This window comes from Pleurodeles waltl, chromosome 7 (assembly GCF_031143425.1).
Source record: "Pleurodeles waltl isolate 20211129_DDA chromosome 7, aPleWal1.hap1.20221129, whole genome shotgun sequence".
Taxonomy (NCBI): Eukaryota; Metazoa; Chordata; class Amphibia; order Caudata; family Salamandridae; genus Pleurodeles; species Pleurodeles waltl.
The window spans coordinates 507961351-507986537 of NC_090446.1; the positions used below are offsets into that span (position 1 = coordinate 507961351).

Genomic DNA, 25187 nt, shown 5'->3' on the forward strand with positions numbered 1-25187 from the left:
AATTACTTTTAAATGTCTATAGCAGGAGCTTTCCGAAGACAGCAGAGTCTCCAGTTCTACATCTTTTTAGAGACACCATAGCCAAATCCGGAGAGGAGGTGGCTATAATTGTAGGTGAGGATTTTCATTGTGTGGTTTGAACCTTCAGAACTCTGAAGGGAAATCGTATGTGAGGAAGATTTACACTGGGCCATACCCCAACTTCCAGGCCCTTGATGAAAAACTTTAGAGGTAGCCTTGCAGCTACTGGACCTTTGTGTGTGTTGTCACCTTAGAGCCTGCAATGGTGGAACAAAGTCCGATGTAGAGACACTCGCCTTCAGAAGAAATTCTTACCAAAGACACTTTTACTATTTCCTTGTATATCTTTGTTCCTGGGACAATATCCTTAACATAGAGTCCTCCCTCGATTTGGGAGTGATCCTTGCGGCTATGGAACAAAATCACCGAGACTCAGCTGGGCCCTGCATTAAAGGAAGGCTTGGAGGTAGCGGAAAATCTTCATACGTCTGCCTTGGAGGTTTTTAATTCAGGCTTAGTCCTCGCTATGGATAAGTTGGCCCCGGTGATAAAAAAGCCGGAGGGGAGGCCTAAGAAAACTAGCTGGCCTTGTTTAACAGCGATTTTAAGGTACTTCAGAGGAGGTACGTCAACAAGAAAGACGATGGAAGTTATATCCTAATGAGACAGAGAAGAAGAAGCTAAGAACTGCTTTAAAAACGTATAAGGTAGCCTGTCTTTTGTGGCGAAATCAGCCTTTCTATCTACAAGAATCAAGGATGCATCTAATGCTCCTAAAGAACTATTTAAGGTAGTTCCCTCTTTAACCACGCCTCCCGTTCCTCCTACTATCTCACCTAATTCCCAGGCAACTTGTAATCAAATTGCGGGGATTTTTTTAAACTAAAATCCGGCAAATTCATTCAGATTTTCCCTTGCTGGACACTTTGATAGCCCCATTGGATTCTCCGAGTCAGGACATTCCCCTGCTCACATGTTTTCCCCCGTTGTTGCCGGACAGGATTAAACAATTTTTAATGCAGATTAAGTCAGGTTCACCTATGGATCCTTGTCCACCCGGCATTTTGCAGATGATTTCGGAACCTGTTCTGAAATTAGCCACTATTTTTCAGGAAGTTCTATCTTCGGGGATCCTCCCATCTACATGGAAGCAGGCCACTGTTATTCCTTTAAAAAAGAAGCCCGACCAAACTGCCTTTGATTTGAGCAACTTGCGACCTCTCTCATTGTTACCTACATTGGCTAAGATTTTTGAAAAACACATTAATTCTGAACTTTCCACGTTTCTTAATCTGGCTGGAGGCTTCGATCAGTCACAACATGGGTTTAGAAGGGCTCATAGTACGAAATCAGCGCTACTCACGACATCTGATTCCATCCGGAGATTACTGGATGAAGGTCAAGGCGCTATTCTTGTACTATTGGATCTCTCCGCGGCATTTGACACCATCTCTCCTGCGATCTTGGTTTCACGCCTCCATCAAGCTGGAATAAGACACTCCTCCCTTAAAATCCTGGAGTCTTTAAGTAATAGATCTATGACTGTAAGCTGGGCTGGCTTTAAAGCACCGGCTTTTCATCTGCCTTGTGGTGTGCCTCAGGGCTCGGCGCTTTGCCCAACGCTTTTTAATATCTATGTGGCCCCCCTAGTGAGACTAATCCGATCATATGGTTTCATCCCATCCTCCTATGCTGATGACACACAACTTATCATCCCGGTGTCTAGGAGCAACTGGGAGGAAGTGGCTGATCGGTTTAATAACTGCATGCAGGATATTAATAAGTGGATGAGACAGAACTGGCTAAAGCTAAATACAAACAAGACTGAGATTGTTTTGCATGGTTGTTAGGAGCTGTGGAACTCGCAATGGTGGCCTGATGAATGTGGAAAGCCACCTGTCCCCTGCGTGGCTACCAGAAATTTGGGAGTGATCTTTGATGACTCATTAAGTTTTAAGACACAGGTTAGTGCTATTGTAAAATTTAGTTACTGGACACTGAAACTCCTGAGAAAAATTCTACTGTTTCTGAAGCAGGAGGAAAGAGTCACTGTTATTATAGCGTTTGATATGTCCAGATTGGATTATTGTAACTCCATGTTGTTGGAAATTGATGTGGGTTCCTTGAGGAAACTGCAGTTCAGAACAATGCAGCTCGTATGATTTTGGACCTTCCACGTTTAGCCTTGGCTTCTGAAATATCTTCATGGGCTTCCGGTTGGCAAGAGGATTATTTTTAAACCTCTTTGCCTAACCTTTAAAGCGCTCTATGGGGGCGGTGCTGAACACCCGGCTGAAAGACTCAGGTGGTATCGTCCAGGGTGCGTCCTAAGATCGAACAATTCCTACTTGATTCAGGTCTGTCGAACTCGCAGAGTCGGGTGGGTAGACAAAGCCTTTACAGTTGCGGCTGCCAGACATTGGAATGCTCTACCGTTGGACATTAGGAAAGAACACAACTTCCTGATATTCAGGAAGCGAGTGAAAACGTGGCTGTTTCCACAGTAATGTTGCTTGGCCTTTGTCGTTCCCTCTCTATTTATGTCCTCCAGCGCTTCGATGCTAAGGCCGGAACGCGCTATATAAATATCCATATACATACATACATACATCATCTCTCTGGGGTAACTTAGACACCAAAGTCCAGAACCAACGTCTCCCTCAGGGAGACCTAATGATTAGTAACAACTGAAAGAAGGTTAGATGCGAGTGTGTGGCGAATAACAAGGGTGTTCATGCCCAATTATATCAGTATGTCATCCCGATTTTGCTCTCTAGCACAGACCGGGATTGCTTTTTATAAAACACTGGATGTGCGTGTGAAGTGGTTCGAGGATTTGAAATTACGGTTTCACCTAGAGGAGTTTCCCCCAGCCTTAGATCCCACATGCTTTAGTAAGATTGCAGGGTGGCAAATAAGTAACTGGTTAATACTCTTAAAGATGTCTCTTCTCAAAATAACCTGTTTGTCAGAGCCTCCTATAAATCTGTTTTATAGAACGCTCAAATTTCTTGGAATACAGCTATCTGGAATTATATCTTGTTCACTGTGTGATCTGGGAACCAGGGAGCCTTTTGGCACATATTACATGGTTCCAAGACAATCAAAATGAGGCCTGAATCCAACATTCTTCCACAAGATTGGGTTAAAGGCTTCCAATCCCTTCATAGTGACCAATGGTTCAAAACCCCCCTTATCTTCTGGACGTAGCTAAGCCATGGAACTCCATTGTCTGTAATAATTGGTTTGACTTCACAAAGTCATGCCCCCAACTATGCACTGGGCTTCTTTACAGTGGCAGAAACCTATTCTGTCTGCGCCCAGAAGTCTGGCAAGGCACCGGGGGCTGGACTAAATCCTGGTCGACCTATTTACTTCAGAACCTGATATCTAGGCCCCCTATCCTAAATGTGTGGCTAACAATATAATGGCAGGTGCTGAAATTCCTGTCACCTGGAAAGGTTCAGCGATAATACCAATTTTTAAGAAAGGTCTCAAGTCTGACCCAGCAAATTATCAGCACATTAGCCTTATTAACTCTAGTAAAACAAATATTTTGCAAGCTGGTCTTGGATAGTCTTTGTTCCTGTTTTGACGATAAAGAGATTCTGTCCCAGTTCCAGGCTGTTTTTCTTTCTAAGACCAGCACAGTCGACCAGTTTTTCAGGTTCCAACTTATCAGGTGGAAAGATATCGATATAAAGAGGGGTGATTTATACATTGCTTTTGTTGACCTCAGAGCTGCTTTTGACATGGTCACCAGAACCAAACTTAGGAAAACCCAAAGAGATTTAGGGCTCTCTGCCCCCCTCCCCCCATGACAAAATTTGTCTTCATTTGGCTGAAATCTGCTGTGGAGTAGGCGGGGACCACTGATCTCTTTAGGGTCAACAAGGTGTTTAGGCAAGGCTGCGTCTTTGCCCCTATATTGTTTCTTCTTTTTATCAACAGCAGCGTTGACTACCTCGTGGACTGCAACAACTATTCCCCGATACTCAGGTGCACAAAAATACCAGCATTATTGTTCGTAGATGACACAATGTTGAGCTCAAAAACTCCAAAAGGGATTGGGACGCTCTTCTTAACCCCTTCGCTGCCAGGCCTTTTCCCCTCCTGTGCAGAGCCTTTTTTTGGCTATTTGAGGCAGTTCGTGCTTAGGCCCTCATAACTTTTTGTCCACATAAGCTAGCCACACCGAATGTGCGTCCTTTTTTTCCCAACATCCTAGGGATTCTAGGGGTACCCAGAGTTAGTGGGTTCCCCTGAAGGAGACCATGAAATTAGCCAAAATAAAGCAAAAATTTTGTTTAAAAAAAAAACAAAAAAAAAACAATGGGGGGGGGGGGGGGACTGCAGAAGAAGGCTTGTGTTTTTTCCCCCTGAAAATGGCTTCAACAAAGGGTTTGTGGTGCTAAAATCACCATCTTCCCAGCTTTCAGGAACAGGAAGACTTGAATCAGAAAACCACATTTTTCAACACAATTTTGGCATTTTACTGGGACAAAGCCCATTTTTACTATTTTTTGTCCTTTGAGCTTCCTTCCAGTTAGTAACAGAAATAGGTGTGAAACCAATGCTGGATCCCAGAAAGCTAAACATTTCTGAAAAGTAGACAGAATTCTGAATTCAGCAAGGGGTCATTTGTGGAGATCCTACAAGGGTTTCCTACAGACAGTAACAGCTGAAATAAAGATATATTGAAATTGAGGTGAAAAAAACCAGCCATTTTTCTCCACGTTTTACTCTGTAACTTTTTCTGCGAAGTCAGATTTTCAAAAGCAATATACTGTTACGTGTGCTAGACTCTTCTGGTTGTGGGGATATATAGGGCTTGTAGGTTCATCAAGAACTCTAGGTACCCAGAGCCAATAAAGGAGCTGCACCTTGCAATGGGTTTTCATTGCATACCAGGCATACAGGAATTAATTTAGTGAAATATAAAAAGTGAGATTATTATCAAGAAAACCTTTGTATTTCAAAAAGGGCACAAGATAAGGTGTTGAGAAGCAGTAGTTAGTTGTTAGTTGCACATCTCTGAATTCCGGGGTGCCCATACTAGCATGTGAACTATAGGGCATTTCTCAAATAGATGCCTTTTTTTACACACTGTCTTATATTTGGAAGGAAAAATTGTAGATAAAGACAAGGGGCAATAACACTTGTTATTCTATTCTGTGTTTCCCCGAGTCTCCCGATAAAAATGATACCTCACTTGCGTGGTTAGGCCTAATGTTCGTGACAGGAAACTCAACATCGACATGTCACATTTTTACATTGAAATATGACGTGTTTTTTGCAGAGTGCCTAGCTGTAGACTTTGGCCTCTAGGTCAGCTGGCACCTAGGAAAACCTACCAAACCTGCACATTTTTGAAAACTAGACACCTAGGGGAATCCAAGATGGGGTGACTTACGGGGCTCTCACAAGGTTCTGTTACCCAGAATCCTTTGCAAACCTCAAAATTTGGGCAAAAAAAACACTTTCCTCACATTTCTGATGGATACAACTACCTGTGGATGCCTCACCTAATGAATTCTCCTCCATGCGTAGCATTCGACGGAAACTTCTCTCTCTAGCTCTGCACGTCGGTGAGGACGTCACAATTGCCCGATTCCACGCGGCTCCGTGTGACGTCATCGTGGCAATAAGAGGTCCTCGCTGCTGTGCTGATGTCGGTTTCCTTTTTTCCGTGCCTTCGATAGCAGTTACTTTTCTGTTACCTGTATCGTTAGCTCTTCAGAAGGGATACTTTGTGTATTTCCATGATGTCGGCTCCAAAGAAGTCGGGTTTCAAGCCCTACAGGGAATGCGGAGGTTGCATGTCTGTGACTGATCCACACAACGATTGTCTTTGGTGCCTCAGTTCCGATCACGACGTCCAAGAATGCGGATCCTGCCAGAAGATGAATCCGAAGGTATTGAAGGAACGCGAGGCGAAGCTATTCTTGGCGAGGTCCAAGAAGGAGAGGAAGCGGCACCATCGGTCCTCTTATGGAGAATCATCCCATAAGAAGCGACGTCATCGTGACTCCCGACGTCGGTCCAGAAGTCGGTCGGCGTCGAGGTCTCCATCGTCCCGGCGCCGCAAGTCTTGGGAAGTGAGTCCGACGGTGTCCCCGCAACCTGCGACACCGCAGACGTCCCCGGTGCAGTCAGTCTTTTGAAGCCGTGGAGCCTCAAAGTCATCTGGCTTCGCCGGTGCATCCAGAACCTGAAGAGTCCAGCCCGGCGCCGGTTCCACAGAGTTATCCTTCGTTCCTGGCTCCGGATACAGATCCGGCGGCATTCCTTAATGCCATATTTCAAATTTTTCAAAATATGGCTCTGGTAGGTGGTGTGCCGGCTGGCCCCACTTGTCCCCTGGCTTTCAATCTCTGCGTTCTGGCTCCATTTAAGCCGACACTGTTTATGCCATTTTGTTCGGCTGGAAACCCAGGTCAGGCCCCTATGCCGACAGCGCAGCCCTCGACGTCGAGGGAGAGACCTTCGACGCTGGTGTCGGAGGTGATGGAGCCGAGAGGTCGGATGTCTGCGTCGGATGCGGGTGCCTTATCCATGGCGCCGATGGATCCATCTGCAGCGTTGGGTGGATCCGGAGAACCTATCATGACGCCTTCCTGGTGCCATTCACCGACGTCGCTTCGCTCCATGTCGACGCCGGGGCCCGAGGCCAAGTTGAGGTCACCTCGAAAGGCCCTTAGACTTTGAGGAGAGGGAATATCAACAGCAATTCCTCGAAGAAGGGGAGATCACTGATCCCCAGGGTGACTTCCCTGGGTTGAACACAGCAAGTGGTCTTGACACCGCTCCAGAGTATGACCTGGCCGCCCCGGGTGAATATACAGAGGAGGCAGCCTCTTACCACTCTGTAATTAGGAAGGCCGCAGCATTTCTGGATCTTCCCTTACCGACAGCGCAGGTGAAGACCAACCTATTGACTGAGGTTTTGCATCCTGCTACAGCCATGGCGGATCTACTATTTAATGAGGCCCTGATGGATCCGATCGAAGAGGTTTGGAAGAAGCCAGTCACCTCTTTGGCTGTTAGTAGGTCGGTGGCCAGGCGTTATAGATCTGCACCTGGGGACCCAGAGTTTTTGTCCAAACACCCTTCACCAGAGAGCTTGGTGGTACTAGCATCCTGCTCTTCGAGGTCGGCCCGTGGTTCGTTTCCAGGAGTACCATCGGACCGGGAATCCAAGCGGATGGACCAGTCGGCCAGGAAGTTGTTTTCATCTTGCAGCATGGCTCTAAAATCTGCCAATGCAACTTGTATTCTGGGCAGGTATATCCATGCTATAATGGATGCGACGAAGACTGTTCTTACAAACATGCCCCAGGACTTGTGTGGTCTTCTTTCGGATGCTCAGGCGGCGGCTACGCAAGTTATTCAGACAGGGCTGGATACCACGGACTCTATTGCAAGAGCCATGGAGGCTTCCGTTGCCTCCAGACGGCATGCGTGGTTACGCACTTCCGGATTTTCGTCTGACGTCCAGTTTACGTTACTGGAGCTGCCTTTTGATGGGGCAAAACTGTTTGGTTCAAAAGTGGACTCTGCGCTAGAGTGCTTTAAAGAATGTAGGGCCACTGCTAGATCTTTGGGTCTGCAGGCTGCTTCCATCCCATTTCGATCTTTTAGGCGGCTGCGTGTTTTTGGAAGAGGTGCTTCCTTTCGTGGTAGATCACAGCAGCCGGGGCAGCAGTCCTCCAGCCTCCCTTATCGTTCATACAGGGGGCGGGGTAGAGTCCGCACAAGAGGGGCCATCCAGCAGTAGCACCCTTCCTCTTCCTCTGGAGGGTTACCTCAAGGAAAGCAGCCCTAGTCCTCTTGCCATTGTCTCTCATACCTCTCCGGTAGGGGGGAGGCTTTCTCTTTTTCTCCCCATATAGGAGTCCATAACAACAGACTCTTGGGTCATCAGTTTGGTGAGAAAAGGTTACGCCCTTCCCTTTTGGGAGATTCCTCCTCCCTTCCCTCTCCGTCCTTCCTTTTGTTCAGAAGATCATCTCCTGCTGTTACAACAGGAGGTTCTCTCCCTATTATTGAAGGGTGCAGTGGAGTTGGTTCCAGAGCAAGAAAGGGGTCAGGGGTGTTATTCCAGGTACTTCCTGATCCCCAAGAAGGATGGTCATCTGAGACCTATTTTGGACCTGAGGATTTTGAATTGGTTCCTCAAACAGGAGAAATTCAAAATGCTGACTCTAACACAGGTGCTTTTGGCGTTGAACAAGGAGGATTGGATGGTGTCGGTTGACTTGCAGGATGCTTATTTTCCCATTCCCATTCTCAAGTCGCACAGGAAGTATCTCTGGTTTGTGGTAGGATCGCAGCACTACAAGTTTGCGGTCCTTCCTTTAGGTCTTACTTCCGCACCACGGGTCTTCACGAAGGTGATGGCGGTTGTTGCAGCACACCTCCGGAGGAAGGGAGTAGCATATTCCCTTACCTGGACGATTGGTTGATCAAAGCCAAGTCTCCGGGGCTTGTGTTGCATCATCTGCAGCTGACAACCCAGTTGTTGTTCAGTATGGGTTTTTCAATAAATGTACCAAGTCTCACCTAGAGCCCTCTCAACGCCTCCTGTTCATAGGGGTAGTACTTGACACGACATTGAATCGGGCCTTTCCTCCGCCACAGCGGGTACAGGACATTCAGGCGTTGGTTCCAATGTTTCAAGAAGGAGCGGTAGTTCCGGTCCTCAAGGTCCTTCGTTTGCTCGGTCTGTTCGCTTTTTGCATTCTGTTGGTCACTCATGCATGCTGGCATATGAGGGCTCTTCAGTGGTGCCTCTGCAAGCAGTGGTTTCAGCACAGAGGAGATCTCGGGGAGTCGATAAAGATCTTCAGAGACAGTGCAGCGGATCTCAGATGGTGGGCTGTGGAAGGCAACCTTTCTCAAGGGAGGCCGTTTTCGCAGCCAACTCCGGTGGCCACGGTGATAACAGATGCCTCCACCTTAGGGTGGGGAGCTCATCTGGAGATCAAGGGTCGTTGGTCTCCAGTAGAGCAGAGGTTTCATATCAATCTGCTAGAGCTGCGGGCGATTCGTTTGGCCCTCGAGGCCTTCCTCCCTTCGCGGTCAGTCAGTTCAGATTCTGACAGAACACAACACGACCGCGATGTGGTATATCAACAAACAGGGGGGTGTAGGGTCGTACCTTCTTTGCAGAGAGGCTCTGCGACTCTGGTCCTGGGCTTGGGACCATAGGCTTTGTGTAGTGGCAAACCATTTGGCCGGGTCCAAAACGTACGTGCGGAAAAACTCAGTTGCTTTTTCTCGGACGACCACGAGTGGCGTCTGCATCCGGATCTGGTTCTTTACATCTTTCGGATGTGGGGTTTTCCCCGTATAGACCTGTTTGCCACTTGAGAGAACGCACACTGTCCGTCGTTCTGCAGCCTTCAGTAGCCGATGCAAGGAGCTTTGGATGACATGTTTCAGATGTCCTGGTGCGGCTGGTTGCTTTACGCATTTCCTCCCATACCCTTGATTCCTCGGGTTTTGAGGAAGATTCGCCAAGACCGGGCCCAAGTCATTCTGATAGCTCCGGATTGGCCATGAAGGGTGTGGTATGCAGACCACCTCCGACTCTAACTGTACCTGCCGCTCCGTCTCCCTCTCAGGGCAGACCTCCTCTCGCAGTCGCAGGGGCAGGTTCTACACCCCCTCCTCCAGATCCTGCACCTTCATGCCTGGAGATTGAACTGGGCAACCGGAGTTCCTTTTCTCTCCCACCAGAGGTGGTGGACGTTCTTTTATCGGCCAGGCGACACTCCACCAAGTCGGTCTATGCAAGTAGTTGGGCTGATTTTGTTCGTTGGTGTGGAGAGAAGAAAATTAATCCCTTAAGTGCCCATCTTTCTGATATTTTATTGCTTGCATTGTCATTGGCTCAGCATGGTTGTGCTGTGGCCACTGTTAAGGGCTATCTTTCGGCCCTTTCGGCTTTTTTATATCTTCCAGATCAGCCCTCTTTATTCAAATCTCCTTTGGTTGTTCGGTTTTTGAGAGGGCTTACTAATACATTTCCTCCCAGGCCTTTTATTATGCCGCAGTGGGACTTGAATTTGGTGTTGACTTTTTTGATGGGCTCCTCCTTTGAGCCACTTCATTCATGCCCATTAAGGTATTTATTTTTCAAGACTGTGTTTTTGGTAGCCATTACGTCGGCTAGACGTGTTAGTGATTTGCAGGCCCTTTCTGCTCACCCGCCTTTCACCACTTTTTATAAGGAAAAGGTGTTTTTGAGGACTAGGACGGCTTTCCTCCCCAAGGTGGTGTCTCCGTTTCACTTGGGAAAGTCCATAACTCTCTCAACGTTCTACCCTCCTCCGCATCCATCTAAGGAGGAGGAAAGCCTCCATCGTCTGGACCCCAAGAGGGCTTTCAGCTTTTATGTCGACAGGACGAGAGAGTTCGGTTGGATGAACAACTCTTTATCGGATATGTGGGGAAGAGGAAGGGGAAGGCCGTCCACAAGAGAACGCTCGCCAGGTGGGTCGTTCTTTGTATAAAAATGTTACTCATTGGCAAAGAAGGATCCTCCTGAGGGGATCAGGGCTCATTCCACCAGGGCCAAGTCGACCTCATCTGCTTTGGCCAGAGGTGTTCCGATGGTGGACATCTGTAAGGCTGCGACTTGGTCTTCCCTCCACACCTTTGTGAAGCATTATTGTTTGGATGCGGAGGTGCGGAGGGATGGCCATTTAGCGCGGTCGGTGCTGCAGGAGTTCCTGGTTTGACCAGACGGACACCCTCCTCCGAGGTGGTACTGCTTTGGGACTCTATCCATTAGGTTAGGAATCTGCAGGTAGTTGTATCCATCAGAAGAGCAAGTTACTTACCTTCGGTAATGCTTTTTCTGGTGGCTACATTAGCTACCTGTGGATTCCTCACGGTCCCTCCCACCTCCCCGTAGTCTGTCTGGTCATGCCAGGATCTCTTTGGGTGTGCACTTCAATTTAAATGTTTCTATATATGTATATATGTTTATAGTTCTAATTCAGGTTATTTTCAAGTTTGCAAACTGTTCATGATGGTATGTGCCCTTTTTTTAAAGAATTCTGCAAAAGTTTTTATATGAAGATTCTCTATAAAGTTTATTCTTGTTAATCTTAAAGGGTGTAGATTCTCGATGTTCTTTATATGTTTGAAAGGCACGTCAAAAGTGGCGTGAACTGACAGCACGACGGCGAGGACCTCTTATTGCCGTGATGACGTCACACTGAGCCGCGTGGAGTCAGGCAATTGTGCTGTCCTCGCCGACGCGCAGAGCCTAGAGAGAGAAGTTTCTGTTGAATGCTACACATGGGGGAGAATTCATTAGGTGAGAAATCCACAGGTAGCTAATGTATCCACCAGAAAAAGCGTTACCAAAGGTAAGTAACTTGCTCTTCAGTGACGGAATGTTCTGGAATCTGAGAGGAGCCACAAATTTCCTTTCACTCAGCGTTCCCCCCCAAGTCTCCCGATAAAAATGGTACCTCACTTGTTTAGGTAGGCCTAGCGCCCGCAGCAGGAAAAGCCCCAAAACACAAGGTGGACACATCACATTTTGCCAAAGAAAACAGAGCTGTTTTTTGGAAAGAGCCCAGCTGTGGATTTTGAACTCCACCTCAGCCGGCACCTAGGGAAACCTCCCACACCTGTGCATTTCTGCAAACTAGACACCTAGGGGAATACAAGATGGGGTGACTTGTGGGGCTCTCACCAGGTTCTGTTACCCAGAATCTTTGCAAACCTCAATATTTGGCTGAAAAAAACACTTTTTCCTCACATTTTGGTGACAAAGTTCTGGAATCTGAGAGGAGCCACAAATTTCCTTCCACCCAGCATTCCCCCAAGTCTCACTTTTGTGGGTAGGCCTACTGCCCACGAATGAAAATGCCTCAAAACACTATCTGGACACATCAAAATTATCAAATACAAAACTACCTGTTTTGTTGGTGTGGTGGAAGCGGGTGTGGGGGAGGGGGGATTTTAGGGGAGGGGTTGGGGGGGCACCTGTATTTTTGGTCCTAGGCTCAGCTGCCATCTAGGGAAACCTACCAAACTCAGACATTTCTGAAAACTAGACACCTGAGGGAGTCCAGGGAGGCTGACAAGTGGTGCAGAATTTGTATTGGTATAGGTGAGACAATGCTGACTGGTAGGAATTTTGTGGATTCCTACAGATTCCGGTAGGTTCCATCACAAAAATGTGGGAACATTTCCTGCAAAGTTGGAGGTTTGCAGGGCATTGTGGGTAAGAAAATGGTGTGGGGTGCATGTGAAGCACACCACCCTGGAATCACCCAGATGTATAGTTTTCAGATGTGTCTAGGTCTTGTGGATTTTTCTAGATGGCAGTGTCCCAAAGTCTATAAAGTGTAGCCCTCACCATTCCAAGTGAGATGATTTTGAGAGTTAGCCAAGCTCTCATGGCCCACATGTAAGACCAAAACCCAAAATAATCAAATGTCCTCTTGCTTGCTGTGGGATAAGATGTTTTAGTGTGCTGTGGGAGAGCTGAAAGACTGTTACCTCCTTCAGTTGGGGTGGGGGCATAACTATGCCCATACTGGTTGGTAGCCACCACCCCACTATTTTTTTAATTCCCTGGCATCTAGTAGACTTTCTGCCCCCACCAGGTGTGGATCGGGGGTAATTGGCCCATCTGCCCACTGGTGGAAAGAACAACTTTGGTCCTATTTATTTGGGGTGGTGGTATGGCCCCTTGGGGGCAGATGGGCCTCAAGGGGGCAGATATGGCCAACAGTAATGTGCCCCCATGGGGAGCTACACACACACACACACACACACCAATCCCTGGTGCCTGGTTTCTGCGCCCACCCCCCACCTCCTCCTCGCAGGGCCCTGATCGGCCTATTAGATATAGGCCAATCTGCCCCGAAGGTTAGCAGAAATGGCCTAAAGTAAATTCCCCCCCCCCCCTGGAAGTGACCCTTGCCTAAGGGGTTGCTCCCCTTGCATGAAATTGGCGCAAAAAGAAAACGCTGGTGCCTAGTGGTTTATCGGCCTAATATAAATAGGCCGATCTTCCCCCAAGGGGGCAGAAATGGCCTAAAATAAATTTGCCCCCCCAGGGAAACGATCCTTGCCTAAGGGGTCACTCCCATTGCGTGAAATTGACACAAAAAAATAAAGACCCCTCGTGTCTAGTGGTTTCTGCCCGCCTTGGGGGCAGATTGGCCTAACATAAATAGGCAGATCTGCCTCCAAGGATCGAAGTCCAGAGCTACGAACCCACTGAGGTGAATGGGCAGCATGAAAGTCTCCCAACCAACCCTGGGCTGCGTTTATAGGTCCACACAAGTCTTGTCATTTGGGTCCATAGTATTCTGAAAACAGTATTTATTAAGTGGCACTTTTATATTCAGTCAGAAATAGAGCAGCTTTAGGAGGATCCCCCTTTTCATGAGTTCTATATGACCAGCCGTAGAGTGGGGAAGGGAGTTCCAACGTGCTATCTGCTCCATGATTTGATCAATGATAGTGCCATAATTCTCCCTTATAACCACATCCCTGTCCACCCAATTTCCTAAATATTTAAGTGTTGGCACACCAGCATAAAGGAAACTGTGGTACAAACCTTTGTGTTAACCGTGGAAGACAGAATCAGGGATTTACTTCAATCAAAATGAACTCCTGCAAGGGATCCAAATCTAACATTCTCACATGATGGAATTAAGACTCTGGTGAGGTTCTCAAATGTGAAGGGTCACGTCACCAGCATACAGGGATAACTTAATACACCGGGTCATTTGCAGTAGGACATACTGAGCATATTTTTGCTAGAACCTTGTGGCTAAGGGCTCCGTAGCCAGGGCAACGATGATAGGCAACAATCTTGCCTTGTGCCCAGCCTGTCAACACAGTAGGTATATTTAATGCATACTTTGAACATGGGAGATGTATATAGCAACTTTTGTTTGGCTTAAATTGTGTGGTATGCTCATTCTACCAAAGTTTGTGAAAAGGTAGTCGCATTCAAGGCAGTCGTATGCCTTGGAAGCATCCGAGACTATCAATGCAGTGTTAAGGGTCAGATATATGTAGGAGGGCAAATAAGGTATGCAGACTCAAAGCCAGTTTGATATGATCGCACAAGGTCAGGAAGCAACAGTCGGCCTCTTAGCTATAAGTTTAGCTAATATTTTGGTATCACAATTGGAGAGCGACAAAAATCAATATTCCCCCTGCTCACCTTCAAATGAGAGCTATTTAGGGGGATAGAATATTGGCATACCTTTTATAATACTATGCAGGCAGCCTGTCGGAACCAGGTTCCTTACCTGGAAGGAGTTCCCCAAGCGTCTTCAGCAGTTCTTGCATAGTGAAGGAGTACTTAATTTGTACAAAGATCAGTGCCGGTGCCAGAATCTGTGCTTCGAAGACAACTGCCGACACTATCAAAGGTCAAGGTGACGAATAGGAAGTCTGCATAGTCCTAAATCCACTTTGTCTTTTATTCACTATGAGACACTCCCTGCCCCTTTATCTCACTCTTGCGGGTTCCTGCTTTCTCACTGCGACTTTTTTTTTCTTTCTTTTTCTTCCTCAATCTTTCTGCTTTGGGTATCTTGCGAAACATCTGTTGCGTAAAAATAAGTGCCAGTGCCCAAAATACGCAGCAAGCATCATTCAGCCATCCCAGGGCTGTATCCTCCGTATAAGCTATAATATTGTGTGAGAACCTCGGCCCAGCAGTAGTGTGTAAAATAAATATGTATATATATTTTTTTAAAGTCTAAAGGATCTGTGTGGAATTGTACTGAATATTTCCCCCATTGGGATCCTCAGCCTTCATGATAGTATGAGCCACGCAGGGATGCCTAATGAAGGCAGCCAGCTACTTACTGGGCTGGCTGCCTTCCTGTGTTTTTTTTCCCTCACCATATGCTTTTGCATATTTATCTGGATATTTACACACACGGGCTGCCACATCATTTTACTCAGTGTGCTTAAGTCGAAGTCGCTCCAAAGTAGATGTATCCTCCCCATGCGAAAGGTCCTGCTCAAGCTCTGTAATGTCTACCTTCAGGTGTTCCAAGTGGTTGTGGGGTATTTTTAGTACACCTTTATGTTTGGTTATACATTTTCCCTTAATAGTAGGAATCTCATACCATTTGCTTAGAGGCCACACTACCTTCATTAAATTTGAAAAATTCCAGGATCTGTGTTAAGTTCGTATGCAAGGACCATATCCCATAATGCCTCGGGATTCAACTCCCAAGACCACCCTGACATTGACAGCCCACGTACCATCAAGGTTAGGAGAACCGGAACATGATCATAAAGGGTACGGGGATAGGTCTGAGACCTCCAGCACCTACTGAACCACTTCTTTAGACACCTGCCATTAGTCAAGCTGGGACCACACCATGTACATACAAGTAATAGGTACAAATACTAAATAGGATGTTATCATGCATTGTTGCCTTCAGCTGTTTAGCAGCAGCTGATCAGTCCCCGATTGCAACATGTGACCTATCTAACTGATCCTGTAATGTACAATTGAGGTCACATGATGGCTATAAAAGATAGTTGAGGACCTGCCTAATTTTCCAGGGGTTATTAAGGTCCCTAACGTTCCATGTCAAACATCTAAGTGAGTTATCCCTCCTTGCTCCCTCCCCAACTGACATGCACAGACCATACACATTGTGGAGAGACACACCATCCCCAGACTGCAACCACACCTCCGCTGCCACCACAATTCAGTTATGAAATTCATTGCCAGTGCTAGAGTGTCAGCTGTTAAATGGATAAATTCCCTTACCTTGGCATCACTTCCAAATAAGGACAGTAGCAATCACTTAACGTAGCCCTCCAGTTTGCCTGTGTTAGTGGATTCCAGCACACCCAGGATGCCAAGATTATTACAATGAGATCTCATCTCCAAGTCTTTGTTCTTAACCTCAGTGACTTTAGAAACGTTTTCCATGTTGAGCACAGTTCTCCCTTTAGATCCCGAATCCTATCTAATCGAGTTTTTATGTTCACCCTCCTTTGGCTTGTTGTTCTGGTGTTCAGGCTTACACAACAGTGTCCAGTCTGGCAGCACCAACACAGGAAAGCATAGTGAAGCAAAAAGCCACCACTAAGGTATCGAACCAACCAGTGCCGCAAGCCGGGCACTTTAACCCCATTACTCCTGACAAGGGCCCAGTCTAATTGAGAAGAGCACGCCGAAATGTGGATCGTCGTGGAGCCCAGGTGCTCACCTGACTTGCAGAGAGCACTCTGTAGCCCACAGGGCCTCCTCGACCATGAGCTTCTTGCTAGACGCACTCGCGGCTGCCACACAGTCTCTCCCCACCCCCCAAAAAAATATGTTCTGCCGCTCGGTGCTATAGCCCTGGGGTCTGTTCCCTGCTGCAAGCATGCTCATAATATTCCAGCAGCTGTCGGGTGCCCAAAGAGTACACGTCACACAGTTTTCACACAATGTCGGCACTGCGCTATCGCAGCACTACTCCCGGAGCATCTTTCTCTCCCCGGGGTCGCCACCTTAAGTGCTACAATCACTCCCTTCCCCTAGTAGACTAATTAGCCTGCGGTCCTAGGACAGTAAATCGTTTCTTACGAAGCAAGTATATTGATGATCATGGTATCCTGAACAGACCACAAGCAAAAAACAGATTTGTGTTGATTGAGAGAAATAGTAAGCATCGTGTAGTCAGTCTAATGCCCGTTGTGGATGACTTTTGTTGAGTACTCCGGCATTTCTCTCCGGTGATACTTTGATTTCATTAGTTTACCTCCCTTTTATTTATTACGCTTGAAGTGTATAGATGCGCCTAAACTGTGATTTTTGTGGCAGAGGTTTGGTAAAATTCTATTACCTAATTATTTATTCCCATGTCCAGAAATCCATGGGCAGATAGACAATTAATGCCATTGTGTTATGGAGTGCAAACAGCTGTATTTGGAAGGTTAACAAATATTTGCGCTGAATTTCCGAAAGCCCTTTCATAACAGTAAGAACGCTAGGATGGCTGCTTGCTTTGGAACCTCTCACTTTTCTTGAGTTACTGCTTGAAGGTTGTTAGCATACTCTAGTGGTTTTAGCATTGGATGTTTGGTATTGTGTGGATGAGTCCTGCATCTTTTGGAAAGCCTTGGACATAAATATCCCTTTCCCTCTTCCTTTTTAGGTGTTGCGTGAACAGCACATGCGCTGGCACTTAAAGACATGTTTATATTTTGTGGGCTTTGAGGCCACCATTACTTATCATTGATTGGTTGCAAAGCCACTCTTAATTGCGTACTTCCTCCTGGTCAGCTTTGCGGTTGACGCTTCACTCTTCTTGCATGTGTCTATTACCTGGTGCGTCCTTATGCTGCTCGCGCTTTTAGGAGCTATTTTTTTCTTTTTGTTGAGCCACTTTACAGAATGTATCTTTCGTAGCTGGCTCTGTTGTCTGCTCCATCGTGTTGTCTATTTGCTTGTACGCCTCCCCTCCCACCGAATGCCTTGCCCCCACCCAGCACAATGGATGAACCAGAAAGCCAATGGTCTTTTTCCGGTCCTCTGACTTTTGTTTTTGTTGCAGCTTTTATATAGGGCAAATTCGACCCAAAGGTGTTGGAGGGTTTTGCACAAGGACACAGTCATTTTGTGTTGGCACGGGAAGATGTACTGATTTGCCCAGAGTCGCAGGGTATTGAGCCAGCGCTGAGACTCAAACCTGGTTCCCCAGCCTCAAATGTGGAAGCCCTGGCTATTATGCCATATCCTTTCCCCTGCAGGTACTGGGTTGCAGATCTTGCTTCTGTGTTTTAAGTCCCGAAAGGTAGAGCTTCCTAGTGCAAACACACTGTGAAGCTCTGCCTTCAGGGACTTCAAACACAGAAACAAGATGACCTATTTCTCCGTAAAACATTAGAGATTTGACATCTGCCATAAAGTTTTATGAAGAACTGTGTCACCAAATGAATGCACGATGTGTTCAATTTAGTTGTATAATCTGAATGGCTCTCTGTGGAACCAGATGAAAACTATAAAGAAACTTGCAAGCTCTTGCGAAACAAAAGTCACAAATGCCTATTTTAGTGCTTTGCTATTAAGCAAACCGGGTCTGCCGCCTGGCAGAGTAACAAATAGTAAATTGTTTGAAAACTTATTTTTGTGTAGGCACTGGAAGATTAAGTGATTTGCCCAGAGTCACAGGATGTTGAGCTGGTGCCTAGACTCGAACCAGGTTCCTCAGATCCGGTCAGCAGCTTTGGCTGTTAAGCCATATCATCTCCCCTGGCTTGCATGTAGATATCCGATGGCAGATAAACATGTTTACAATGCTGACGGTATTTATTTTGGCACTGGAAAGCCTGCATTTGAATCCATCCCCTCCTGCCAGGTCCCTCTTTCTTCTCCCACACACCACCTTGTCCCTGTCCACTCCACATAATTCGTCTCCATGCCACATAATGCCGCTGCACACAATTGAACCGCTTTCCGTGCCACATAATTACATACCGCATAATTCAGCTCCACAAAATTCAAAACACCGCACAGTTAGGTGCCATGGAATTCCACAACACACAAATCCACACCGTAGAATTCCACTACAGTACACATTTCAACATCTCAGTTCCATGCCACACAGTTCAGCTTGACACATTGATTACACTCAGTGTCACATAATTATAATCCAACAAATTCAGTTTTCCTCTCCGTTCCCGCCACATAATTCCACTTAACATGCTACCACTCCATGCAACATGATTCCTATCCACATTGCTTATCCCGATGCAGCACAGTTCAACTCCAGATAATCCTGCTACACATAATTCCACTCCACGTAAATCCACTCAGTTCGAAAACACATTACAGTCCACAAAATGCAACTCAGCACCATGCCGTATAACTACATTTTACATAAATCCACACCAGGTCACATAATTGTATATGCCACACAATTGTACTCTACAACATAATTACACTCCACACAATACCACTTCAACTCCACATAATTTCACCCCACATAAATCCACTCCGTGCCACATAGCAGCACTCAACGTAATTCCACTCAACGCCGCACGATTCAGTGCCTCATAATTCAGCACCACACAGTTCCATGCCACACCACATAATTTCAACCCACGTAATTCTACTCCACAACACATAATTTCATCCACTACTTACATATCATCCACACTACTGTAGTTACAGACCATCCACACCACATAATGCCACATAATTAAACCCCACGCCACATAATCCCACTCCAGGCCACTGCATAACTCACAATCCACTCCATGTAATCCCACTACACTCAATGCCACTTAAATACTATCCACATATTTTCACTGTAACCAAAGCCACATAATGCCACTACACAATTTAAAACCACACAATTCCACAACAAACAATTCCACTCCTATCCACACAATACCACTTCACACAACATAATTGCAATCCACAGTTTAATTCAACATCATGCCACATAAGTCCACTCCATGCCACTCAGTGCCACACAATGCCATTCCCCATAAATCCACACCATGCAGCATAATTAAACTCCACATAATTCCACTCTGCACCATGCCACATATTTACTCATTTCAGCTCCACACCACATTTACTCCACTCCATAACACATTCTTCTCCCCCAAACTACTTTACTCAACTCCTCAAAATTCCACTCCACACTGTGCCATATGATTCCAACCCTCAAAATTCCACTCCACACTACACAATTCAGTTCCACGCAACGCAATTCCACTCCTCAAAATTCCAGAGACAAATATGTGCTACACAATTCAGTACCACATTTTCACTACACACCACATAATTCCACCCAACACTATGTAATTCCACCCTACAAATCACAATTTAAACCCAAAACACATATCAATTCATGCTTTTGAGCCTCAAGTGGGCTTCATTCGCTCTAAAAAGTTTTTAAAGTGTTATGCTCCCTTTTATAGGTAGGTGTGGTAGATTGTTAAAAAAAAATTCAAAACAAGGAATACAATGAAAAGTAACAAACTAACATTTTAGTTCGGAAATGTAATTTTCCAATTGTAAGTGGCCAAGACATATTATAAGGTTATCCTTTTGGGGAAGATGCATTTCCGAATAAGTAACTTATGCATCATTACCAGTCCTCCCTTCTGTGAAAACAGGGTTGAAACTGTGAAATGGTTAATTTGATCCCTTTTATTTTTTAATAAAAATGAATTACTTTGCATTACATTCTAGGCCAGTAAAGTACCTGAATTCCTAGAAGACGTAGTTCCGTTTTTCTTTCATAGTTCCTATCTCCAAGGTATCCTTTTGTTTTTCCTGGAAAATATATTGGGTTTCAACCTAATGTGCTTTGTAGTTCTTGGTTTAAATATTTTTCTTGGATGTAAATGTTTTTCTTGGGTTTAAATGTTTTTCCTTAAGTCAATTTTTGAAATGTATTTAGGAAAACGTGTTCTAGGATCTAGGAGATAGGCAGATATATTATAATGCTTATACATTCAGAGAAAAGTCTGTGATGGATCATGCTGAATTTTGTTTGATTATCCACAATGTGTGAACTCTTCTTTTTTTAAAGTCAGTTACGTTCTTTCACCAGGGACTTTGCCAGTGGAGGCAACCGCCAGGGAAAGAAATCTACCGTAAAAGTAACATCTCAGTTTATGAAGTGGACGGCAGGGATCATAAAGTAAGTACCTTGAAGGAAATTAAATAGGAGCTTATGTCTCTGAGAGCATGGCCACCATCTATGTGTTGTTGTTAATGTCTGTTTCTGACCACTGTTGGAAGGTACTGGAATAGTCTAGGGCAACCAGATCTCCATGTGTCTCACACAGTTGGTCTTATCCGGAAACTAAGACAGTATTCTGACCACCTGCATTTTCCACTGAAAGCCTGACCACTAGAACACTTAGTTGTTAATATGTCTCATCAACATATGCTCAGTTAACTCTGGAAAAGTGGCCAATAGTGTTTTGTGTAAGGGGGACAAGAAGGCTTAACGAGAGAGAGTATAGCGATCAACACGTTCCAATATTTTAGAATGCAGTACATGAGATGAGACTTGATGGCAAAAGTTGCCTCACAATTAAGTGCTTCTCAAGCATTGGCTACTGCATAGATTCACATGCTTGAATTATTCATAATGATTGGAAACCCCCAGTCATTTAACGTAGCACTATTCCAATACAGAAACTGACAGTGAAGACCAATCGACAATAGCCATAGACAACACGTACCCCCCACATCATTTTATGACCCGAAAGGGAAGCCAGTTAGGTGGTGTTTCAGATTTTTAATCCCCTGACAGAGGCACCAAAGTGTAGATTTTCGACTGCCTGTTTTTCCGGCAGTGGGGAATCCTGTCAGCTATGCTCCATTTTTTTCTGAAGGTTGACCTATTGAACTCCTTCAGAAAGGCCCCTCTCTCTTAGATCAGTCGTAGGCAATGAATAATCTCGCCCATGTTCAGGCACACCTAAGCACTTTTTTCAGTATCTAAACCTTACTTCGGAATGGCCAGGAGTTATATGTGATCAAACAAAGTTTTTGCAACGTTGAGGCAGACTGTCCCCGAAAATAGGCAAAATAGAAATAAGAAAGCAAAAAGCTTGTGAAGGATTTTTTAAGTTAATGTTGGGGACGTATAGGGCAATGTAACTGCATTGGCTTCAGCATTGAAAGCAATTAAAATAGAACAGTGTGCCTATTAGTTCCCTGGCCTCCAGTGTCCCATCATGCTGTGGAGTTGGCAGCTTACACGGCCCTTTTTTAGGCTCTTGCTAACAGGAACCTAGAACAGACCTCTGCCTTTTTAAAACATTTTTTTTTACTTAGTATTTTCCATCAAACCCATTTCCAAAGTGGTTCACTTTTCTTTATACGGCAGGGCTGAAGCTTCACATTCATGGTCACTTTTCAAGCAATATGAATTGTATTGGAGAAAGGAAGACCTACACTGAAGGGTTCCTGCTTAAAATGGATGAATTGTCATCACAAGGCTGGTTAACACACCCAGCGATTGTTTCATCCGTTGAAAATTCAGCACGTAGACTCTACAAGACAGAGAGCGTTGACTTTTAAATGCTAAATCCCACAGGAAAATCATCATAGACGAGTGCTACAAAAGCAAAGGAGCACAATTTGGCGATTGAAAGCACCAAATATACTGTTGTAGATGCTTCTACTAACTGTTGTGTAAATCCCACCAAGTCACCCTTTGCACCTTCATTGAAGAAGCAACCATCAGGTCATGTTGAGGTTTCAGTGGCAAATGCCAGGGCTAAGTCACAATATGGATTTACCCTCTTCTACTCTGCTCTACCATCTGTCTCATCACCATTGGCAAGTAGGAGAGAAAAGTGATGCAAAAACTCCCTTGATGCTCACACAGGTGAGTGTTACTTCAGTATCATAGATGACTATGATCCTGTTAACGAAGACTGGCTCACCATCTATGCCATAGCATCTTCCACCTGCAAACTCAGTTGCATCTACTATCCTGACAACATAAACATCAATACCATTGATGTAATCGCCGGCTACAAAGTTAGTGACAGGACCTACATTATTGCCTTAAACCTATTTCATTCAAACTATACCACTTTTGCAAACCATATCACAAAGTAGAATAACTGCAAGGATTGCTGCACAACCGTTGGATAACTCTTAGTCATCATCCTGTCATTGTGTAGGATACAGTGAGCATGAAAGTGATGGTGGATATAGTCAACATCATATATAGCCAGAGAATGAAATGCTATGAGGCTGCCTCAACAGCAGATGGACCATGTGGCCTAGATATACACTACTTAGCTGGTATGCCAGAAGAGGCAGCATATGGCTACCAAGAAGCATCATATTCTAGACATCCCAGGAAGTCCCAAGTCGCAACAGATCCAGGGATGCACGGTCTAAATACCCATGGATTTTTTTGAATTCCATGAAAAATATAGTGAAGGATTTCTACAGCAGTTTACCCCTAACAACACTAGATTATATTTCACATGGTCTTCTGGCAGGTTTGCTAGCTCACCCAGTTCAAATCATGGTGGATGCATTCAGGTTATGCATCTACCGTCTTGCCACTTAGAATTCCTCAATCAAATAAAATTCATTGATTAGCCAAATGCAGGTTAGGTCCTGCCATGCAATCAGATGATGACGACTCACATCAACAAGACAGTAATTCACTGCATGACATCACGCCATTGATTGTGAGGAATATGCTTAGCTGAGCAACCCAACCCGAACTAGGCCCCAGAGATTAGCCACTGGATGCTGTCTACAGTTTTCTGTTGGTTGACAGAGCAGCACAAAACTTTAGCATCACCCTGTAGGTTCCTATTTATTTTCAGTTTTAAGGACAAAAGTAGGAGTTCCATGAGAGCCAATCCAGTGTTGAACCACATCTGGGATGAAGGCTTGTTGCAAGAGTAATACAGCTACAGATTCCGTTTGGATTTTACATCTGAACAATAAATACAAAGCACAAGACAGTTCAAGCATGGCTACTTAATTAAGTTGAAACCAGTTCTGTAATTTGCAGTGCAAAGGGCCCTTGGAAATTCATAAACTAGAACGGACTCCAATGCCCATATCCTAAATTCTAAAATGAATACAATTTTGATTAGTAACACAGTTGAAAAATCAATACCAAAACTTTTTATTTAATAAATGTTACAAGTGCAAATTATTACATATTATTAACATCTATTAATAATCAACAAATCAATTCGAAAATAATAGTTCATAGGGCAAACATTTTTCTTGTAATTTATAAAATGGCTCGCTGAAATGTCTCCTATCATCCGTTACACTTAAAACAACCCTTTGCCACTACTAATCTCTACTTGCAGTTTTAACATGCGTTTTGAATCTTGATGTTCTGATAGATAATTTGAACTGCAGATTCCTCACATTAGAATAGCCCCTCTGTGCCAGAATGGATCCGGCAAATTTTTTTTGTAGCTGTGCTCATGAACCAATAGGTGGTGGTGTGCAGCTCCACGCTGACTCCATACCACCCCAAAACTGAAATAGGGGAGCTGCATATTAGGATCAGTCCTGATGCGAACATCATTTTCTTAGTTTCCACACCTTTCAAGGTTGATCCAGAGCTGCACTCCCACTTCATCTTCTGACAACTCTTAAAAATAACACTTGAGCAGTGTGTTTTAGTAGAATGTCCACACCAGAAATGACGGAATAGAGAACTTGCAGTGCCTGGAGGGTGCAAATGTAAAAAACAGACCTGCACAAGGTGTCTGTTTTGTGCCTGGCCTCCGGACACGGCTTGAAGTTTTGTGATAAATATGCTCTAATGGCCGGGGATGGGAAGCTGTAGATCAGTGAACACTAGTAACCTCGATCTTAATGCAGGTCCTGCTCCAAGTCAGACTTTGTCCTGTAACAATCACTCTTGAAATAATAAGTAAAAGTCCAAATGCTGCACTCCTACTTTGTCATCTGGCAGCTCCTAAAAACAACTGTTGAACAGTGTGTTTAGGAACAATGGGCCACATGTACAAAATTCAGGTTTTGCGACTTAAATAAAGCAGTTAATTTAAAGGGAACCCGTTTTCCTTAAAGAAAAACGAGTTGCATTTCAAATACCAAAAAAATGAAGTAGTGTTTTCATTTTTTCAGAACAGGCAGTAGCCCTATGAACCACTGCCTGCTCTGAAAAAATATTTTCGCTGCTATTCACAAAGGGGAAGGGGTCCCATGGGGAACCCTTCCCGTTTGCTAATGGGATAGCACCAGTTTGAAACTGGTGCTAACTGCAATTGTTTTGCGACCACAACTTTTCCGGGGAGTTGTATTGAACGTTATAGTGCATGAATGAGGTTGAGAGAGAACAGGTTCATTATGAATAGGTGTTGTAGATGGCCTACCAGGGTGGCAGATGGAGCTGCTTCCCGGGCTGGGGTACACATTTACTTGGCTGACACTGTACGTTATCTCACATGGAACGTCAGGTCGAAGGACTACACTAAGCATTAGAGTATATTCATGCCTTTGACGCCATAAAATCAACATTGCATGTCTTCAGGAGATGCACCTCATGGGGTCAGAGATCAAAAAATTAGCCAAGAAATGCAGAGGTCAGCTATACACTGCATCTTATTCCTCCTATGCATTGGGAGGGGGGGGGGGGGGGGGGGGTGGCAATATGGGTTGTGCCCGG

General features: G+C 45.1%; 1 protein-coding gene across 1 annotated transcript in view; it reads left to right on the top strand.

The window, feature by feature from the left end:
• The window catches only part of KAT8 (lysine acetyltransferase 8), a 564841-nt gene that overhangs the window by 204116 nt on the left and 335538 nt on the right, over nt 1-25187 (top strand). The window contains exon 6 of the mRNA XM_069244212.1: nt 20598-20687. Coding sequence (XP_069100313.1) covers nt 20598-20687 — 90 coding nt within the window. The remainder of the gene's footprint in view (nt 1-20597; nt 20688-25187) is intronic.